The following is an 18,620-nucleotide window of genomic DNA, read 5'->3' as shown; positions in this document are numbered from 1 at the left end:
GAGCATGAGAACTAGGTTATATTTATTTATTTAATTTTAGAATAGGATATCCATTTGTTCTCACGTCACGTGTTGACAGTATTCCCTACCCTCCACTTTCTCACCTTTGCTGATATGTCAAAGATAAGTAGACAGTGTTATGGGCCTACCTCTGCGGTCGGGATTATTTTCCATTGATCTGTTCCTGTATCCTACAGCTGATGCCGCATTGTCTTGCTATAGATTTACAATAGTGAGTACGAGAGCCCAAACTTTCTCCCTCCATGTTATACCAGTTATTCTGTGTCTTTGGCCGCTCCACGAAAATGTTAGAATATTAACTTGTGATATCTGTTGGTCTTCTAGGTGGAATTTCATTGAATCTACAGAGTAACAGTGAAGTCCTGATGGTATTGAGTTTATCTACAAATCAGGAGTATCTCTTATTCGGTCTGGGATGTGTGTCATCAGAAATAAGTAGTTTTAGCACAGAGATCTTGAGCCTTTTTGGTCAGATTTACACATAAATACTTCTTTTCACCAAGTGCTAACACACAGCATTCTGCTCCTAATGCAAATGCCTTTTGTTGAGCCTGGGATGTAGTAATATACTAGGTCTAGTTCTCCTCATCCTTGAGCCCTGCAATCCATGCTATGAATCAATAATTCTCAGCAAAGTTTTGGTCACTTTCAGAGACCATCTGAATCGTCTACAGTCATGCCAACTGTATACATGGGCGGGCTCCTTTCTTCTCTCCAAAGCTGTACACCTTTCCTTAAAAGTACTTCATCTTAATTTTATGTTTATGCCTGTTTTGCCTACATGTTTTGTATACATGGACTGTGCATGTAGTGCCTATGGAGGCCTAGAGGGGTTGCTGGAAACCTTGCAGCTGGAGTTAGAGCTATTATAAGCTGCCATGTGGGAGCTAGGAATTGAACCCAGGTCCTCTGTAAGAGCAGCAAGTGTTCTTAACTTCCCAGTCTGCTCTCAAATCCATTCTCTCTTTTTAGTTAACAGAAATGCTGCTGTTGTTGTTACTGTTGTTTAAACGTGGAATGCTTTGCAAAGCTGTGTCATCCCTGCAGAAGGGTCATGCTGATCTCTGTAATAACCCACTTTTAGAACTTCTTATGTGACATAAGGATTGGTAGGTGGAGCCATTCACATCCTGTGCTTTTGCTCTCAGCAGGAGAGTTCCTAGCCTCTCAGCACTGTGTGTCACACTTGCTATCAATGACGTCAGATTTTATCCTGTTTTCACTCCACTGTTCACATCTATTATGGCTTAGGCAGGGTCTGGCTGCTAAAGCTTAGGCAGAAATTTGGTTAGAACGACAGCAGAACTTGGAAATGGAGTGTCACGTCTTTATCGTAACAATGAATTAGTTTTCAGAGAAATGAGAATATGGCAAAGTACCTGGGCCCATGTGTTGTCTCCCTTCTTTTCAACAGGCAACTACTTCATGCCCATGGTTGAAATTACATGAGGCTCTTTTGTAAATTCAAAAGTTCCATGTTCCTAAAATCCCAGAACCATGAGCCTGAGTTAACCCCCTGAGCTAACCTCTTGACTTTATGTATTATCCAGATTCAGGCTTTCTCTTACAGTGGAAAATAATCTATAATATCACATTTGAAACCATTCGTCTGTTGACATGATGTGTTATATAAACTGATAATTGAGCTTTGCAGTAGCCCCTCCTTGCATGCTTGAGATAAATTCCTGTTGGTTGGGGTGCAGAAGCTTTGTAATTTGATGAAATTGCTTTTGTCAATTCCTGAATGACTTCTGTGCTATTTAGAAAGTGTCTGCCTGTGCCCACATCTTGAAATGATTTTCCTACTCTTCTAATAATTCTGGAACTTGCGTCTTATTCTAACTAAGGTCAATAACCTAGCTGCAATGTCTCTGAATGTACACTCAAATGATTCGAATCAGCCTGTCACAGAGACACTTGCACGTCAGTGTTCAGTGCAGCGCTGTATACAACAGCTGCCTTATGGGGTCAATCTGGGCATCCGGCAACAGAGATATTCACAAGGAAACATGCCATATATTTATATATACAATAAGCTGTTCAGCCATGAAGAAGTGTGAAGTTACACTGTTGAAAGGGAAATACAACTGGAAATAATCATACACATGAATTAAATCAGTATCACATACATCAATAGTGTGTTTTATGTCATGTATGGACTCTAGACTTATTCACGACATCACACATGAATGCACACACACACACACAGAGAACACACACACACACAGACTGAGAGAGAGAGAGAGAGAGAGAGAGAGAGAGAGAGAGAGATTTGTTTATGCAATGTGGGACCTAGACTTATTTATAACAACAACACACAACACACACACACACACACACACACAAATGCAAACAAATGAATGAAAAGTAAAATTTTCTCAAGAAACAAGTGGAAAGAAGAATGAATGGGAAGGCATGGTGGTTTTTTCTTTGCTTTTGTCAACTTGACAAAGCTGAGGTCATCTTGGAAGACCAAGATGTGTCTGTAAGATTGGCCTGCAGGCAAGTTTGTAGGGGCATTTTCTTGATTGGTGTTTGAGGTGGGATGGCCCAGCTCACTGTGGGTGGTGCCACCTGCCTGGAAAGGTGGTTCTGGGTTGTATAAAGCAATCTGAACAAGCCGTGGAGAAGAGGCCTGTAGGCACCATTCCTCCGAAGTCTTTGCTTCAGGTCCTGACTTGGGTTCTAGCCCTGACTTTCCTCAATGACAGACCGTGCCATGGGAGGCGTAAAGCAAATACAGCACTTTTCTCTCCGTGTGGCTTGTCATGGTCTGTGTTACAGCAACAAAGCCAAGCTGGTTCAGACGCAGGCAGGCAGGAGAGGGCATGTGGTGAACTGGGGTGCATGCTCACCGTACACTTGCATCAAAGTGGCTTTTGTGTGACCATGTGCAAACAGACCACCCCCACAAGAGTTCCCAGGGACTAAACAACCAACCAAAGAGCACACATGGAGCCACCCATGACTCCAGCCACATATGTAGCAGAGGATGGCCCTGTGGGGTATCAACGGAAGGAGAGGCCCTTGGCCCTGTAAAGGTTCCATGCCCCAGTGTAGGGGAATGCCATGGTGGTAGGGTGGGAGGGGTGGGGGAGTGGGGGAGCACCCTCATAGAAGCCGGGGGAAGAGGGATGGGGAAGAGGGATGGGCCGGAGGGAAAACTGGGAAAGGGGATAACAGCTGAAATGTAAATAAGAAAATATCCAGTAGGAGAAAGAAAAAGTTAAATAAATTAAAGAAAAAAATGTAAAAAAACTTAAAAATCCCATCTATTGGTGATAATCTTGACACAAATTTTCTTGGCCACTATGTATTCTTCCTGATTTTAAGGCAAGCCTATCTACAGTTGCAAAATGTGGGTTTGAGGGGTATGCTCAAGCTACACTTGCGAGCTCTATTCCAGGCCCTGAGCTCATCTGTGCTGACTGCCGAACATAATTTCACTGGACTCTTCTGGCCCCGTGTCTTGTCCTGTGTTTCATTCTCTTCGGTACCTGTAGGACCTGCTCTTTGTCTTTGGCAGTTGTTAGAACTATTAAGTTTGATCCATGGGTAATTTCTTAGACTGCTCAGAAAAGCCGTGATATCCTCAAGTTCAGAAAATTCACTTTCACTCCTTCAAATACTATATTTTATTACTCTTATTTTATATCTGGGTCTTCCACAAAGCAATATTTGTCCACAGGCCCATAACCTCTTTCCATTTAACTATATTTTATGCATGTACTGACCTCAGGAAAATAGCTAGGGTTTTATTAAGGTAGAGCCATGTGTCAGAGAGAAAATTAAATTTCTCATACTGGGATTCATTAAATATATTTAAAATAGAAAATGCCCCAATGCTAGTTAAAATGGTATTTACTCACTGGTATTACAAAAAATTAAAATGGAAAAGGGAATACATTTGGAGCGGCGTCTTACTGTTCGCAGGGAGGCGGAAGCGGTGTTGGAAGCGTGATGGATGGGATAGCATCATTGAGGTGCAGGCTAGTCATGGTGACTCACACTTTTGGATTTCAGTGCTGTGAAGGAATGTATTCCATAAAAGAACAGGAAATATCCATTTAACATAATGAGCATTGTGAAGTGTGATGTTGGCATCTTTTGGCTTATTGGATGTAGGAAAGCTTATTAAATAAAATGTCACGCTGGCTCTGCTATCTGTAATACTAACGAAAATGCACACTGAGTGTTTGATCTTAGCTAATTCATAAGACCCAGGATTCGTGTTATAAAAGGGTCAGACATTAGCGCCAAAAAACTAAGAGAATCATTCATGGTCACTAATAAATTACTCTGTGAGGGCTTGGCTCTCCTTGCAGGTAATGATGTCACACAGTGATGAAGGAATAACTAAGCAGCCAGCGGAGTACCAGCGCTGGCGGACTTCCTGGACATTGTGTCACTCTTGGCTGGACTGCAGCTAGGGAAAGGAACAGAGGCTGAATTCTGATGCAGCACGGTTCACCTGGTCACACTTTTCTTGAGAGTAGATTCAGCCAAGCTCGAACGAGAAAGCCTCAGAGAAGACGGGGCATTGAGGTGAAGGTTGGTAGCTCTAGTCCCTCAGAGGCAGAGCCAGGAGAGTCAGGAGTTCAAAGGCTGCCTCAGCTTATAAGAAGGATGGGGCTGCATGAGACCCTGTCTCCAAAGTGCACTAATAAATTGAAGGGTAGTGGAGAAGTTGGTTAATGGATTTGGTCAAGTTGGTAATCGGGTCAAGTAAAATGCCAGCTCCCTCTTTTGATATAGATCTTACCACAAGGAGTTAGAAAAAGATCTAAAGAGGGAGTTGGTAGAGTAAGATTTGAAAGCCTGTGTAACAGAAGACTGGATTGACAGCAGCTGAAGCTAAATGGGACTGGAGGTTGGAGGTGGAGGCCTGATGTCAAAATGGAAGAGAATATCTGGGTGGGGGGTGCACCCTCTATCCTAATAGGCTGGTGACTGTACGACTGCTCTGACTCTTCCTACTCTGGAAGTGTGTCCTGTGGTGTGCAAATCGTAAATCCCCAAAGAAATTACAACCGATTATGAGTGCGTGTGAGCACAGGTGTACAGTCGCTGCATTACTTTATCAATAACTTAATGGAAATCTACAGTTAACTCAAAACGAAAGACTTTTAGACGCCCCACATTACATGCATCAGTATTATTGATTGGTAACGAAAGAAAAGAAAGTATTGGGAAACATGTTCTCCATACCGGCTATCTGGTGATTAATGTAAGTTCAATGCCATGCAATGGTTTCTTCTACTTTGAAATCCTCAGTTCCACTCGAACACTTAGCTACTGGCTAGTCGCTAGCATTTTGCTTTGCTTTTCTTTCCTTTTGTCTTTTTTTCTTTCTACCTCAGATCAATCTCCAGACAGGCTGAGCACATTAATCATGTACAGCGTTGTCTTCCTAGGGAGGACACATCGCAAGCCCTCGAAAATGTGCTTTATTGATGAAATATGCCGTTATTTTATCGCATATATCATATATTAAAGTCAAGAACTTAAATTGCCAATGTAATGCCAAAATATATCAGAGTTCCTCGGAAATATTAATGACAGCTAGGGAGCCTTCCCAAGGCCCGTGGTCTAGCAATTACTAATTATAATAGGATACAGAAAAAAAATAAGTCCAGATTTAATTCACTTCAGAGCAAGCATAGTTTTTTCAGGATTAAGTTGAGTGGATTTTTGTTTTCCATTTCTTTTCTTTTTCTTTTTGAAGGGTTAAATCGTACAAGTTAGCCCTTGGTAATAATAGATGGCCAGTTGAACTGTCTTCTGAATAATGAACATTGTGGTCTGTCAGTCAACTTATCAGTATGTCTTACATAGGTTTCCTAGTCAAATCAAGTGAAATCAATGAGAAATTTCATCTGAAAAAAATTTCAACACCATTCCCACTTTCAGATCACGGCTCATGTCTGTGAACAAGTGAGGAGTGTGGGCAGAGGCCCTGCAAGGCAGGCTCCTAAGTATGAGCTTCCCCCTTTCTCTGCAGCTAACCTCCCTTCAAGTCCTCTAAACACACTTGGCTCACAGAAAAGAAAATTGCCCAGAACCAGCATGCTCTCAAGTCCGGCATTTCCACTGGTGTGCCCAATGGTGATAATTCACAAAAGCCCCTTTATTGAGGACTACCCTTAAGGGTTAGCCTGACCCTGTGAACTGGAGACATTCCTCCTGTACCTTTCCAGGCCTTCACGAACATGAAGAACATGATGTCCCAAAGGAGATGAATGGCTCAAATCAAACATTTTTAAAGAGCAGAACATGAAAAGCTTATGGTTGGATGACTTGAAAACAACTTAATAGTTTATTGACATTTCTCCTTCAGCGGTGCTTGGCAAACTTTTCTCAGCAAGTTGCATATGCAGCATGTTTTTCATTTGTAACTAAATTCACAAAATATCAAAATAGGACAAAGAGAAAAACTACACAGGTCTACACTTGTGTGTTCCAAAGATGCTATCTAAATAAGAAGCATTGAAATACATTCTCATCCTAAATTATAGCTAATTGAGTCACCAGCTCTGAACCCAGAAGGCACCACCTGAGTCCAAACCCAGCAATCACGACTTAGACTCCAACACCAATCACGAACCTTGATTCATTTAATGCCTCTATTTTTAAGGAGAGGCATGAAATCATCCAAGAATCATAAAATACCAAGCACATCAACGTGACCAATTAGGAAGAATAAAATGAGAAGGGCATAAGAAGAAGAGAAGGGGATGGGAGGGAGGGAGGGAGGGAGGGAGGGAGGAGGGAGGGGAAGGAGGAGGAGGGACAAACTGCATCATTTAACATCAGGGGAAGCTAACCAGTGTCATGTTACCAGGAAATGCGAGTACCCACATCAGAAGAAAGAAATATGCCAGAGTAGAGCTTGGCTTGTGGGTACCAGCTAGATTCAGTGTTCTGCTAAAGCCATCCAGAACAGTTGTTAAATTGTATGTGCATGTTTGTGTGTGTAACATGCATGTGCACATTTGTGCTGATGACTCAGTGTCTTAGGGTTTTACCACTGTGAACAGACACCATGATCAAGGCAAGTCTTATAAAGGACAGCATTTAATTGGGGCCGGCTTACAGGTTCAGAGGTTCAGTCCATCATCATCAAGGCAGGAACATGGCAGCATCCAGGCAGGCATGGTGCAGGAGGAGCTGAGAGGTCTACATCTTCATCTGAAGGCTGCTAGCGGAAGACTGACTTCCAGGGAGCTAGGATGAGGGTCTTAAGCCCACACCAACAGGGACAAACCTACTCCAGCAAGGCCACGCCTCCAAATAGTGCCACTCCCTGGGCCAAGCATATTCAAACCATGACACTCAGTAATGAGTAAATCGATCAATCTAACTCATTTAATTTTAGAAACAATATGGTAAGCCACAGAACCAAAGTATTAAAAATTAATTTTCTCTCTTGCTAGATTTGGTGACACTGAAGCAAGAGGATCATGAATTCAAATCCTAACTGGGCTGCAGAGCAAGTTTAAGGCCAGCAAGAGCGCTCTATAATGACCCTGTCTGAAGATAAACAGTGGCAAACAAGTCAATGTCTGCAACATTGCCCTGGGCTATGGCTCAGCGAGGACACTTGCCCTGCATGCAGTGGTCTCTAGTTGTTATATCCAGCTCAGCACCAAAGCCCCAGATGACCTGGTGTCTTACATTGCAGTTGAGGGCAGTTTAGACTGGATTAGGTCTCTCAGAGGACAGAAAGGCACCTTGCCAAAACCCTGAAAGATGATGTAAGGACAAGATGGTTCCAAATATCAAGGAACGGACTACACACACATATGATCGTGCACTGACATGGGAACACAAAATAAGAAATGGTGGCTTGGTGACAGCATTTTGTAGACACAGGTTTTAATCAGTGTTTTTAATTTCTCAAATTAGTGTAGCCTGGCTCTTCCTTCAGTGTACCTCACAGACTCACACAGACCCGGGGATCTTCTCTCCCTGCTGGATATAAATTAGAACTGTGTGAATCTGTCCATATCGTGATCACTTCTGTTCACATGTGAGGTGCATGTGTAGGCCAGAAGACAGCCTTGGGTGTTCTACCTCGGGTCCTAGCCACTTGGCTTTCAGAGAGCATCTTTCTTTGACCTGAAATTCGTCAGATGGACTAAGATAACTGGCCAGTGAGCCCCAGAGATCCACTAATGCTGGGAATGCAAGTGTGCACTGCTATGCCCAGGTTCTCCCATGAATGCTGTGGATGCAATTCAAGTCCCTGTGGTTGTGACACAAACACTTTAAGCCCATCTCTCCCTCGAGTGCTGTGATCACAAGTGCGCACCATGCCCTTGTGGTACAGATACTTTCAAATATTTTTCAGAGGAAGAAGCAGATGTTTTTCCTTGTCTAGGGTCAGTTTACTGAGGCAATTTAGATGTTATTTTGGTCAACATACAAGACTGATAAACCAGGAAAGGGACAGAAAGAGAAAAAAAAAATCCTTCGGGTTTCGTTTCAGATATAGCTTGTCTGGGATTAGTTTGAAGCACACACGTTTCAGCTTTATCAATAGCTATAATAATATTTTTTAAGAAATCAATACTTTATGTTCTTATCCATTTAAGTGTATTCGGAAGCTGAGACCGTAATTAAGTTTCTAGTCACTTCTATTTACCCATCCCTTTTCCTCTGAGATTTCTGGGATGAATCGACATACCTGGGGCCCTTCAGTGAAGCTGTGAGGTGAGCAGAGACACCGGTAAGGCCGTCTGGTTCTGTCACAGGTCTCGGCATGGCCATGGCATTGACATCTGTGAATGTGAGGGGCACACGTGCCTCAGAAGCAAGTTGCTGTCAACACCTGCAGGAGTTCACGCACATGCACATCGCAGGCTTGAGAGTTCACACACATGCACACCGCACAGAAAGGAACTGGGCTCTCTTTAATCACATGGGTGACCTGCACCAGTGATGTGTAAAGGTGATTGTGAAGACGTCTTAGGAAGGGATGTGAAGTGCGCAGTGACCCCTTTAACCATGTGTAATTTGTCATAGGAAGGCATTTGCTGAAACCATTCAAGCTACACTTAGGAAGAAATTGTAGATTTCAATTTCTGTCCTTTGTTTCACAATGAGATAGGAAATATTAAGTTATTTAACAGTATTTCCTTTTGTTATTATATTACACAAAAATAGTTGTTGAAATTTTGTGTCTCCTGGGTTTTGGGGGGAGGCATCTCTTTAAACCTTCAGGATAGATTGTTTTGCTAGAACAATCCATTTCAAGAATACTTTATGTGCACTTATGTGTAACTACAACCCAAATTAATTACCTTATTTTAAATATAGAGAATATTATAAATTATATACTAAAAGTAAAATGCATGAAAAATTTGATGTCATGTTTGCTTAAAGTATTGTATCTTTTCTTTCTTTCTTTCTTTCTTTCTTTCTTTCTTTCTTTCTTTCTTGCTTGCTTGCTTGCTTGCTTGCTTGCTTGCTTTCTTGTAAAATTACAATCTGAGGATCAAGCTTACTCAACCCCTAAACACACATTCCAACCTTTGGAATACTGTGCTTTGAAAATATCTTCTACGATTCATTGATAACAAGGCTACGCAGAATACAGGAAAGTCTCAGATGAAAATCTCCCTGTAAAATTGTGGCAGGACAACTTATTTTATCGTATCAGTATCAAGCTTTGATCTGGCTTGACCCGAGATTTCAGCTCCTACATTTGCTTCTAATAGTACAACGGATACCTCATTTAGAAGAAAACTCACAGTGGAAAAGCACAGTGCATTTAAAACTCTGGTAAGGAACGATACCTCCCAATGATGGTGATCTCATCCACTGCATAGTATCTGTGCCTTGAGCCAACAGTGTGCCAAGCGGGATAGTACAGCCCTCGGAAGTGCAGCCGTATCTGAGTGGCTGTCATGAATTCTTGCAGCAATGAGCTGTTGTAAAAGTCATAGTCCCCAGGATGATGCTTCTGTCCAGATGTTAGGAGGTCAAAGGTGACATTACCATGGGAAAACGGGATAAAACTGTCAAGGAAAGAAATTTTATATTTCAAAAAAATAGATTCAAATCAAATAGATTTCGATCAAATAGAAATCACAGGCTTGTTTTATTTCCATATGGTGTCAGTTAACTCTCAAGTTTTCAGTCTGGGAAACATTCCACTTGTTTCACCTATCAGTAAAGTGGGATCGTCAGAGAGAGGAAGACTAGGGGGTTCATGGGAAGGCAAATTCAGATGCTGGGCTGGGTAAGATGGAAGTCATTATGCAACAGCAGTGGGGTGTAATAATCCTCCCCCTTACAGGAGCTGTAAGCCATTCAAAACCCCACTCTAAGGTCTGGGAGTCACTCAACCTCCCTAAAGCCAATGGTGGAGAGAGATTTCTTCCAGCCTAGGTAGCTGGCTGGCCCACAGACTGGTACTAAAGCACCGGTTCATTAAAAATAACTTTTTTTGAGATGTTCATACTCAGGAAACTGGAGACAGTTGACAGAATCAGGGTTTTCCAAATCTCCATTGTTTTTCATTCCCCAAACACTGCAATTTCTTGCAAAATACTGCCAGTCCTCCCAGAGAGACTTGTCTGCCTTCTTCCTCTGGATCCGGATCGCCACAGGCTGTGGGCTGGAGAACTGAATGGTGATTTGAAACACCTAGGGAGGGAGAGCTCCATTATTCTCAGGGGTGGTGAAACTGAACACAGGTAGGAAGGCAAGACATCATATCTGACTATTAAGACTCACTTCCTCCTAATTATTGTGATGGATAACTTAAGGAACATCTAGAAACTTCAAACCTACAATCAAGACAACCCATTCTGTAATTACATATTTCTTCCTATTCTGGATGATTTTGTAAATTACAACCAACAAATTAGGTTTGTTTTAAAGACACAAAGAAAATGACTCTCAAAAAGTACCTATGAGTAACCACCTGCTCTGTTAATGTATGTTCTTAATAAAAGAAAGTCCAAATATTTCATAAATTCCATTTTAATATCAATCTCTACACACTAAACATTGGGCATCAATTTTGGATATTGTGATTCCATTGGAAACTCTGTGTTTTGCTACATAATAGAATAAGCTGTGTGTCCTGGTGACTATGTCCAAGAAGTAACTACAGGTGCCTGTGAATGTGACCTTCTTAGAAATAGCCATTACAGATCTAATAAACTAGGATCTTAAAATGAGATCAGTCCATTTAAAGAGAAGATGGCGGGGCGGGGTGTGGGGGAGCTAGCACATTCTGAGAAACATGGAAGAGGGCTCTGTGCAAACGGAGGACGAGCCTGGAGTTAGAGACCCATGAATTAACAGGTATGAGCAGAAGCTGAAAGAGGCAAGTGAGACTCTTCCCTGACAGAGTCTCTGGAGGGAGTACATTCCTGCCAACACCATGATTGCACATTTTGAGTCTTCAGGACTGTGACAGCACATTTCTTTTCCTTGAAGCTATAAACTTTACATTTGACCACAGTAACTAGAGCATGTGTACCCAACCCAGTCTTGCTCCTGATTACCTGATACTGTCCATTTTCCAAATCTATAGAGATAGTCACTCCTTGATTGAGCTGTGTAATGTTTGTAAACACATGAGAGATCCATGAAGTAGCCACGTCATCATCATTGATGAAGGAGAGAGGGTGGGCTTCAGGATTCAGCCGTGACACTCGATGCTGGAGCCTGTCTTCCACACCATTGGGAATGCAATACTGCTGAACCGAGGGGTGGACACGGGGATGGCTGCCTGGACATCGGCAATGTGACTGGATGTGCAAGTGGGGGAGATCTCCAGAAAAGAGCTCTAGAATCTCTCTGAAATGGTCCAGAGAAGAAAGTAAGGACATACAACCTCACAGTGACAGGACTCCTAAGAACTAATACCATTCTTCTGTTATTTGCAGGGTGACCACTTACCTTTGATAATTTTTCAATGAGACATAAAATAAAACTCATTTTGGACATATATTCACTATGTTCTGTGGTGGTTAGTGTTGATGATCAACTTGATGACTCTAGGATTACCTAGAAGGCAAGGCTCCGGGCATGCCTGTGAGGGGCTGGCTGTGTTAACATTATCCTCTGTGAATGCCCATGAGAGACTGTCTATATCATACTGATTGATGTGGAAGACCCCTCCTAACTGCAGTCAGGATCATGCGCTTTGAAAATATGCCGCTTTATAGGAAGTAGATTAAACCAAACTGGGTTCGTCCAAGCAAGCATCCATTCCTCTCTGCTTTTCCACCATGGATGCAATGTGACCCCTTGCTTCGAGCTCCTTCTGCTTTCACTTTTCCATCATGGTACCCTCAACTGTGAGCCTAAAAACAAGAGGTTGCTTTTGGGAGCATCATTCTGTCACAGCAACAGGGATGAAGCTAAGACAAAAGTACGCTAAAAATGCTATGGTTTTGGTTTTAACTTTTTTTTTTTTCCGGTTCTTTTTTTCGGAGCTGGGGATCGAAGGTTTTAACTTTTAAAAGATTATGAGTGTGTGTGTTTGTGTGACTATGTGTATAGGTGTGTGTGCGTGAGTATGAGTCTGCATGTGTTTGTCTGAGTGTGTATATGTGTGTGTGAGTGTGTGTCTGTGTGTCTATGTGTGAGTGTGTGTCTCTGTGTGTAGGTGTGTGCAAGTGTGTACATGTGTGTGTGCAAGTGTGTATATGTGTGAGTGTGCAAGTATGTACATGTGTGTGAGTGAGTGACAAGAGGAATGTGCAGCAGGTCGGTGTACAATCCAGAGCCATTCTCTCCTTCCTTGCTGTGTACCAGGGACTGAATTCGGGTCATCAGGCTTGCATAGCAAGCACTTTTGCCATCTGATCCGTTCCAAAGACCCTAAAGTGTGAATGTTTTACACCAAGAGTGACTAGGCAAGCGGACATTCCTGTAATTCTAGCTATTCTGGATGCTCTCATGAAGAGTTCCGATTTAAGGCCTGCCTAAGCTACAGAGTGAGTTCTAGGATAGCCGAGCAACTTACTGAACTCACGTCTCAACGAAAAGTAAGACAGAGGGCTGGAAGCATATGTCAGAGACCAACGCTTGCCACTCGCCTGCCTTTGAGTCCCTCAGTTCACCTCCCAGGACTAGGAAAAAAAGGGAGGAAAGGAAGAGGAAGAGAGGCAGCTTGTACAAGACCTTGCTCTTTATCAAGGGATTTTTACATAAATTCAATGTCTCTGTGCCTATTTGCGATAATGTAGAAAGGTGTCGTATATTTAGATTTTTAAACTGACTTGCACTGAGTGAATAGCAATATATTGAAAATAATGAGATTTAAGATGACATCTCCAGTTCATCCAGGGGAAAGCATAAGAGAGCATGTATCATTTTATAGGCTTCTCATTTGGGTGAAGGGACTGAGGCCAAGGCCATTTGTCAATGGCTTCCTGTGACTCATAGATTCTGGCTTCCTGAAATGTTTCAATGGCTTCAGACCATAAGCTAGCTGCCAATAGCCAGACAAGAATGCCGGGGCAGGCATATCTATTTAATTTTTCCATTAAGAAAAGTACGCCTACTCCAGAGCACCACAGGCCACTCTCTCCCCAGCCTTCCCAACACGGTCTCCCAGTCTACACCAATAACCAAGGTCAGATTAGAGGAAGCAGACATCCTTTCAGCCCCTAGTGAGGGGATGGTGGAGGTGGGAGGTGTTTTCTTTTACTAAGGGACATGAAGAGACCACTCTAAATCTCACTGGTGATTTTCAACTGACATCAGCTATTGAATGTGTTCCAAAGTCAATAACTGGTATGAAATCCTTGCTCTGGCTAGGAAAAAAACTTCATTCCAAAGAAATGTAGAAGCATTAGTCTTTGGCATAGTAGGCATAGGCAAAGACAAAGGGGGTGTGAAAGATGCTGGGTAAGGGACATCCTCTTTCCTCCCCACTCCATGTGATAGCATCCTTGTCCAGGCAAGATAAACAAGGAGGGTTAAACTGATTATGGGTATACCGCAGGCTGTAGCAACATTCAACTGAGATGTTTTCTAAATCAGTGAGAGCTAGTCCTGACATGTAGAATTTTACCACACCAGTCTCTGTCTTTCTTGAAAAGATATGAAAAAATCCCATTGAAAACAGTAAATGAGGGGCAAGGAACGTCGCAGCGGCTAGACGTTCTTGTAGCAAGTGCATGCAATCTGAATTCGGATTTCCAGAACTCATGCACAGGGCTAGTGGTGCACATCTGTGATCCTACCGCTCGTATTCGGAGCTAGAAAAGACAAAGAATTCCTAGAGGCCATAGACAAACTAGTGTGGAGTAGGCTGAAATGGGTGAAACAAGAGAGAGCCTGCCTCAGAACAAGGTCAAAAACAAGAATGGACAGCTAACGTTGTCCATTGACTTCTGTACAGAGCTTCCTACACACACACACACACACACACACACACACACACACACACACACACACACACACACACACACAAATAACTTGAAAGGTCCCACAGTCTTTACAAATTTAAATACATTAGAAGTTCAATCTCTTAAATATCCATTCTCTTAAGAACCCAAAACATCTCTTTTTAAACCTCAAAAATTTCTCAAGTGTGGGCTCCTGTAAAAATCAAAATTAAGTTTGATTTTCTTACTTCAAGGAGAAAGAGCCTGGGGGGGAAATTTGCAATCGGAATAAAGCAAAAGCAGTCTCCAACATTGTCCAGTATCTGGGATACACTCACGATCTTCTGGACTTCTCCAAAGCACTTGGGTAACTTCTCTGGCTGTGCTCTCTGCACAGAGCAAAGAGCTTGTCTCCTAGGCCCAGGCTGGATCCACTCCACACTCGCTGCCCTCCTTGGCAATTATTTCGTGAATGGCCAACATACCAAAAATGCTGGGGCCTCTAGCTACAACTGGGCTTCACTTTCACCAGTAGCCTCCTCTGGGCTCTCTTCATGTACCCAAACCCTCCACACAAGGGCAGCCCTTAACTGTTCTCCATGACTTGTCCATGCCTTTCAAACCAGCACTACATGGGTGATCTTACACTACCAGTTCTCCTACCAAAAAGTCTGTATTAGTCAGTGTACTCTAGAGAAATTGAAATTATAGAATGAATAATAATATATAGTATAATATATTATCATCATATATTATTCATTTTATGAGCTATGCTTCTGTATCTATATATACATTCTATAAGCTCTGTTCCTATATATAACATAGTAATATATATTATATCATTAATATATATATCATGTGCAGTAATATATAAAATATATATAGTCTGTTGTTTGGCTTGTCCAACAATGACTGTTTACCAGCTAAACAGCTAAGAATCCAGTACTTTTTCAGTCCATGGGGTTGGAGTCCCAGTTGGTGTTCGGTATGTGCTGGAACCCCCTGCCCCCAAATAGCCTCTAATGACAGTGAGGGAATGAACTTGCTATCAAGAGTAAGCAGGAAAGAGAACAAGGTTTCTCTTTCCATGATCTTTTTGAAAGCTTTCAAGAGAAGGTGTGGCCTAGGTTGAAGGTGAATCTTCCTACCACAAAAGATCAGAATTAGAAAAGGGTTTTCTTGCTTTTAGTGATTTAGTTAAGAAAACCTCCCTCACAACTATTTAGATTTTAATGAATTCCAGATGTAATCTAGCTGACAATCAGAAATCGCCATGACACCCATACTCTCTCAAGTAGATTCTAAGCTGGAATTCTTCAGGATTCAACTCCAGCGGAATCATGGCCGTAAGATAGAAGCAGTTTGCCTGCAGGAAACCCTAAGATAGATTTTGTCCTACTCTGTAGTTGAGAGAATGCTTGCTGGGTACTAATCACAGTCTATATGATGTTTTGTAAAGCAGATATAGAAAAATGCACAGCAGCCCTTCAGATGTCCTATCTGTGTAAAGTCCTTGTCCCTTGAGACTCTCGTGTGCCAAGCTAATGGCTCTACAGTTTCAGACTCTGCAACACTTATAATTTCTAAAAGCAATTCTGAAGTCAGTTTTTAAGTATTAACATCTACTTTATATGGGAGTTTTGAAATAGCACATTCCAATCTAGGTGGCATTGACAAAATTAATTTTCTTAGAGAAAATTTTCATGAATGATTTTGATCACCCACCCCATATTGTAGAGTTCCTGACAGGAAAATACTAATGAATGAATGTTAAGTCAGGCCTAAGCAAACATAGCAGATATAAATTAGGTGATGTTTACCAGTTGCTGTGAAGATGAAAATGTGGTGTAGTCTCCACGGTACTTTAAGTGAATCGACCCTATCCTACTGGGGCCCACACTTTATTAGATGGCCTCCGCTTACCTGTTTGTAAGTGACACGTTGTACAATCGGAAATCTTGCATTCTTCCAACAAACAGCTCTGAACCTGAAAAATATGTTCAGATGAAGCCCCAGGATCCAAGCAGGCATACAGGTTATTCATCCGATTCTCTTCTCAGACTACAGAGCTTTAAACTATGTCCCTGCTGGCACCCCTGGAATTCTCCAAGACTTGAGTCTGTTTTCTAAGTCGTCACTGTTAGCAGTGATCCTATTCATTTCTGTAGCAGCTACAAGGCTGTGAAGTCAACACGAATCCTTTAGCGGATGATTTCCAGACTCAACATGTAGCTACACTTCCCTGAGATCCTATTTAATTTACAAACTTATAAATCTATGGTTTCCCGAGCCGAGCCTTAAGCTTGGTTGTTCAACAGCAATTTTCAGAATATTTGTTCTGCCAGTGGAAAAGCGTCTGTTCACACATCCCACTCGTTTTGGTTCAAACTGCAGAATGTGGATTCTAACTAAAACAAACACTGTCCAGAAAAATCTCAAAACCCCATCACAGATGGATGCAAGGTGTTCTCTGCCCGTGAATAGTGTGTCACCTACATATTACATCAGAGTGCAAACTCAGTCTAAATATCATCATCCCCCCTAAGGATTCTTCTAAGGTCATCAGGTTCAAAGACCATAGCACCATCAGTGGTCCCTTCAACCTTAGGAGAATATCAGCCTTCACAGACACACAACTATTTGCTTATTTACTAAACACTTAGGATTTGTGAGAGCAGAAAAACTCAAAAGAGTTGGAACCACAAGAAAGGGAAAGAAAAGGAAGAGGAGGGGGCAACAGCCCAGGTAAAAACCTGCCAGAGAAGCCACACTGGCTGAGTTAGAGCCTCTCTTGGAAACCACAGTAAAAGCTTCTTGCAGTGGCCTACACCTGCACCCCAGCACTCATACCTGGGGCAGTCAGCCTCAGAAATGCAGCCAAAACACAAGGAAAGAGCTGCCTGACCAAGGGGAGCGAGGAAACAAACAAAACCCACAAAAAAAGGTGTCCTCTAGCCTCCCATATTCCTCTTTCCCATGCACGCACACACACACACACACGTGAAGAGAGAGCATGGAGGAGGGAAGGGGAAGAAGGGGAAGGGGAAGAAGGGGAAGGGGAAGAAGGGGAAGGGGAAGGGGAAGGGGAAGGGGAAGGGGAAGAAGGGGAAGGGGAAGAAGGGAAGGGGAAGGGGAAGAAGGGGGAGAAGGGGAAGAAGGGAAAGGGAAAGGGTAAGGGGAAGAAGGGGAAGAGGGGAGGAAGGGGAAGAAGGGGAAGGGGAAGAAGGGGAAGGGGAGGGAAGAAAGGAAGGGGAAGGGGGAAGGGGGGAAGGGAAGGGAAGAAGGGGAAGAAGGGGAGGAAGGGAAGGGGAAGAAGGGGAAGGGAGGAAGAAAGGGAAGGGGAAGGGGAAGGGGAAGGGGAAGAAGGAAGGAAGGAAGGGGAAGGGGAAGGAAGGAAGGGGGAAGGAAGGGGAAGGGGAAGGGAAGGGAAGGAAGGGGAAGGAAGAAGGAAGAAGGAGGAAGGGAAGGAGGGGAAGGAAGGGGAGGAAGGGGAAGGGAAGGAAGAAGGGAGGAAGGGGAGAAGGAGGAAGGAAGGAAGGAAGGAAGGGGAAGAAGGGGAAGGGGAAGGGGAAGAAGGGAAGAAGGGGAGGAAGGGGAAGGGGAAGGGGAAGAAGGGGAAGGGGAGGGAAGAAAGGAAGGGGAAGGAAGGGAAGGGGAAGGGGAAGAAGGAAGGGGAAGGGAAGGGGAAGAAGGGGGAAGAAGGAGGAAGGGAAGGGGGAAGAAGGGGAGGAAGGAAGGGGGAAGAAGGGGAGGAAGGAAGGGGGAAGGGGAAGGGGAAGGGGAAGAAGGGGAAGGGGGAGGGGAAGAAGGGGAAGGGGGAGGGGAAGAAGGGGAAGGGGAAGAAGGGGAAGGGGAAAGAAGGGGAAGGGGAAGGGGAAGGGGAAGGGGAAGGGAAGAAGAGAAATGAAATACAGTAACAGTTCGAATCTGAAATGTCCCCAGCTGATGGTGCTAGTTTAGGTGCATGGACCTTTGCCTGCTAGAGCCCACCTAGAGCAGCCATGACGGGGCTTTTCGAGCTTCCCAGCCTCCATTCTTTCCTGGCTCTGCTTCCCAGTCCACAGTGAAGTGAGCAGCCTCCTGCACACATCCCCACCATAGGCAGAGCTGCTGTCCCATGCCTTCCCTCCCTCCCAGGAAAGACGAGAACAGTGAACCCCTGAATCTTTCTCCTTTCAGTTAGCTCTGCCTGGGACTGTGCTCAGGACAACACAGAGGTAACCAATACAACCCCCACTTTGA

The 18,620-nt window shown here is 43.3% G+C and overlaps 1 protein-coding gene across 1 annotated transcript in view; it reads right to left on the bottom strand.

Moving 5' to 3' along the window:
• Ush2a (usherin) overlaps positions 1-18,620 on the bottom strand; it is a 670,292-nt gene that overhangs the window by 576,531 nt on the left and 75,141 nt on the right. Inside the window, exons 4-8 of the mRNA XM_032915475.1 lie at positions 16,302-16,365; positions 11,541-11,835; positions 10,487-10,671; positions 9,819-10,040; positions 8,708-8,801 (exon numbers count right to left, since the gene is read on the bottom strand). Coding sequence (XP_032771366.1) covers positions 8,708-8,801; positions 9,819-10,040; positions 10,487-10,671; positions 11,541-11,835; positions 16,302-16,365 — 860 coding nt within the window. The remainder of the gene's footprint in view (positions 1-8,707; positions 8,802-9,818; positions 10,041-10,486; positions 10,672-11,540; positions 11,836-16,301; positions 16,366-18,620) is intronic.

The sequence above is a fragment of the Rattus rattus genome, chromosome 10, assembly GCF_011064425.1.
Source record: "Rattus rattus isolate New Zealand chromosome 10, Rrattus_CSIRO_v1, whole genome shotgun sequence".
Lineage (NCBI taxonomy): Eukaryota > Metazoa > Chordata > Mammalia > Rodentia > Muridae > Rattus > Rattus rattus.
This window is presented reverse-complemented; position numbering and strand designations above follow the sequence as displayed.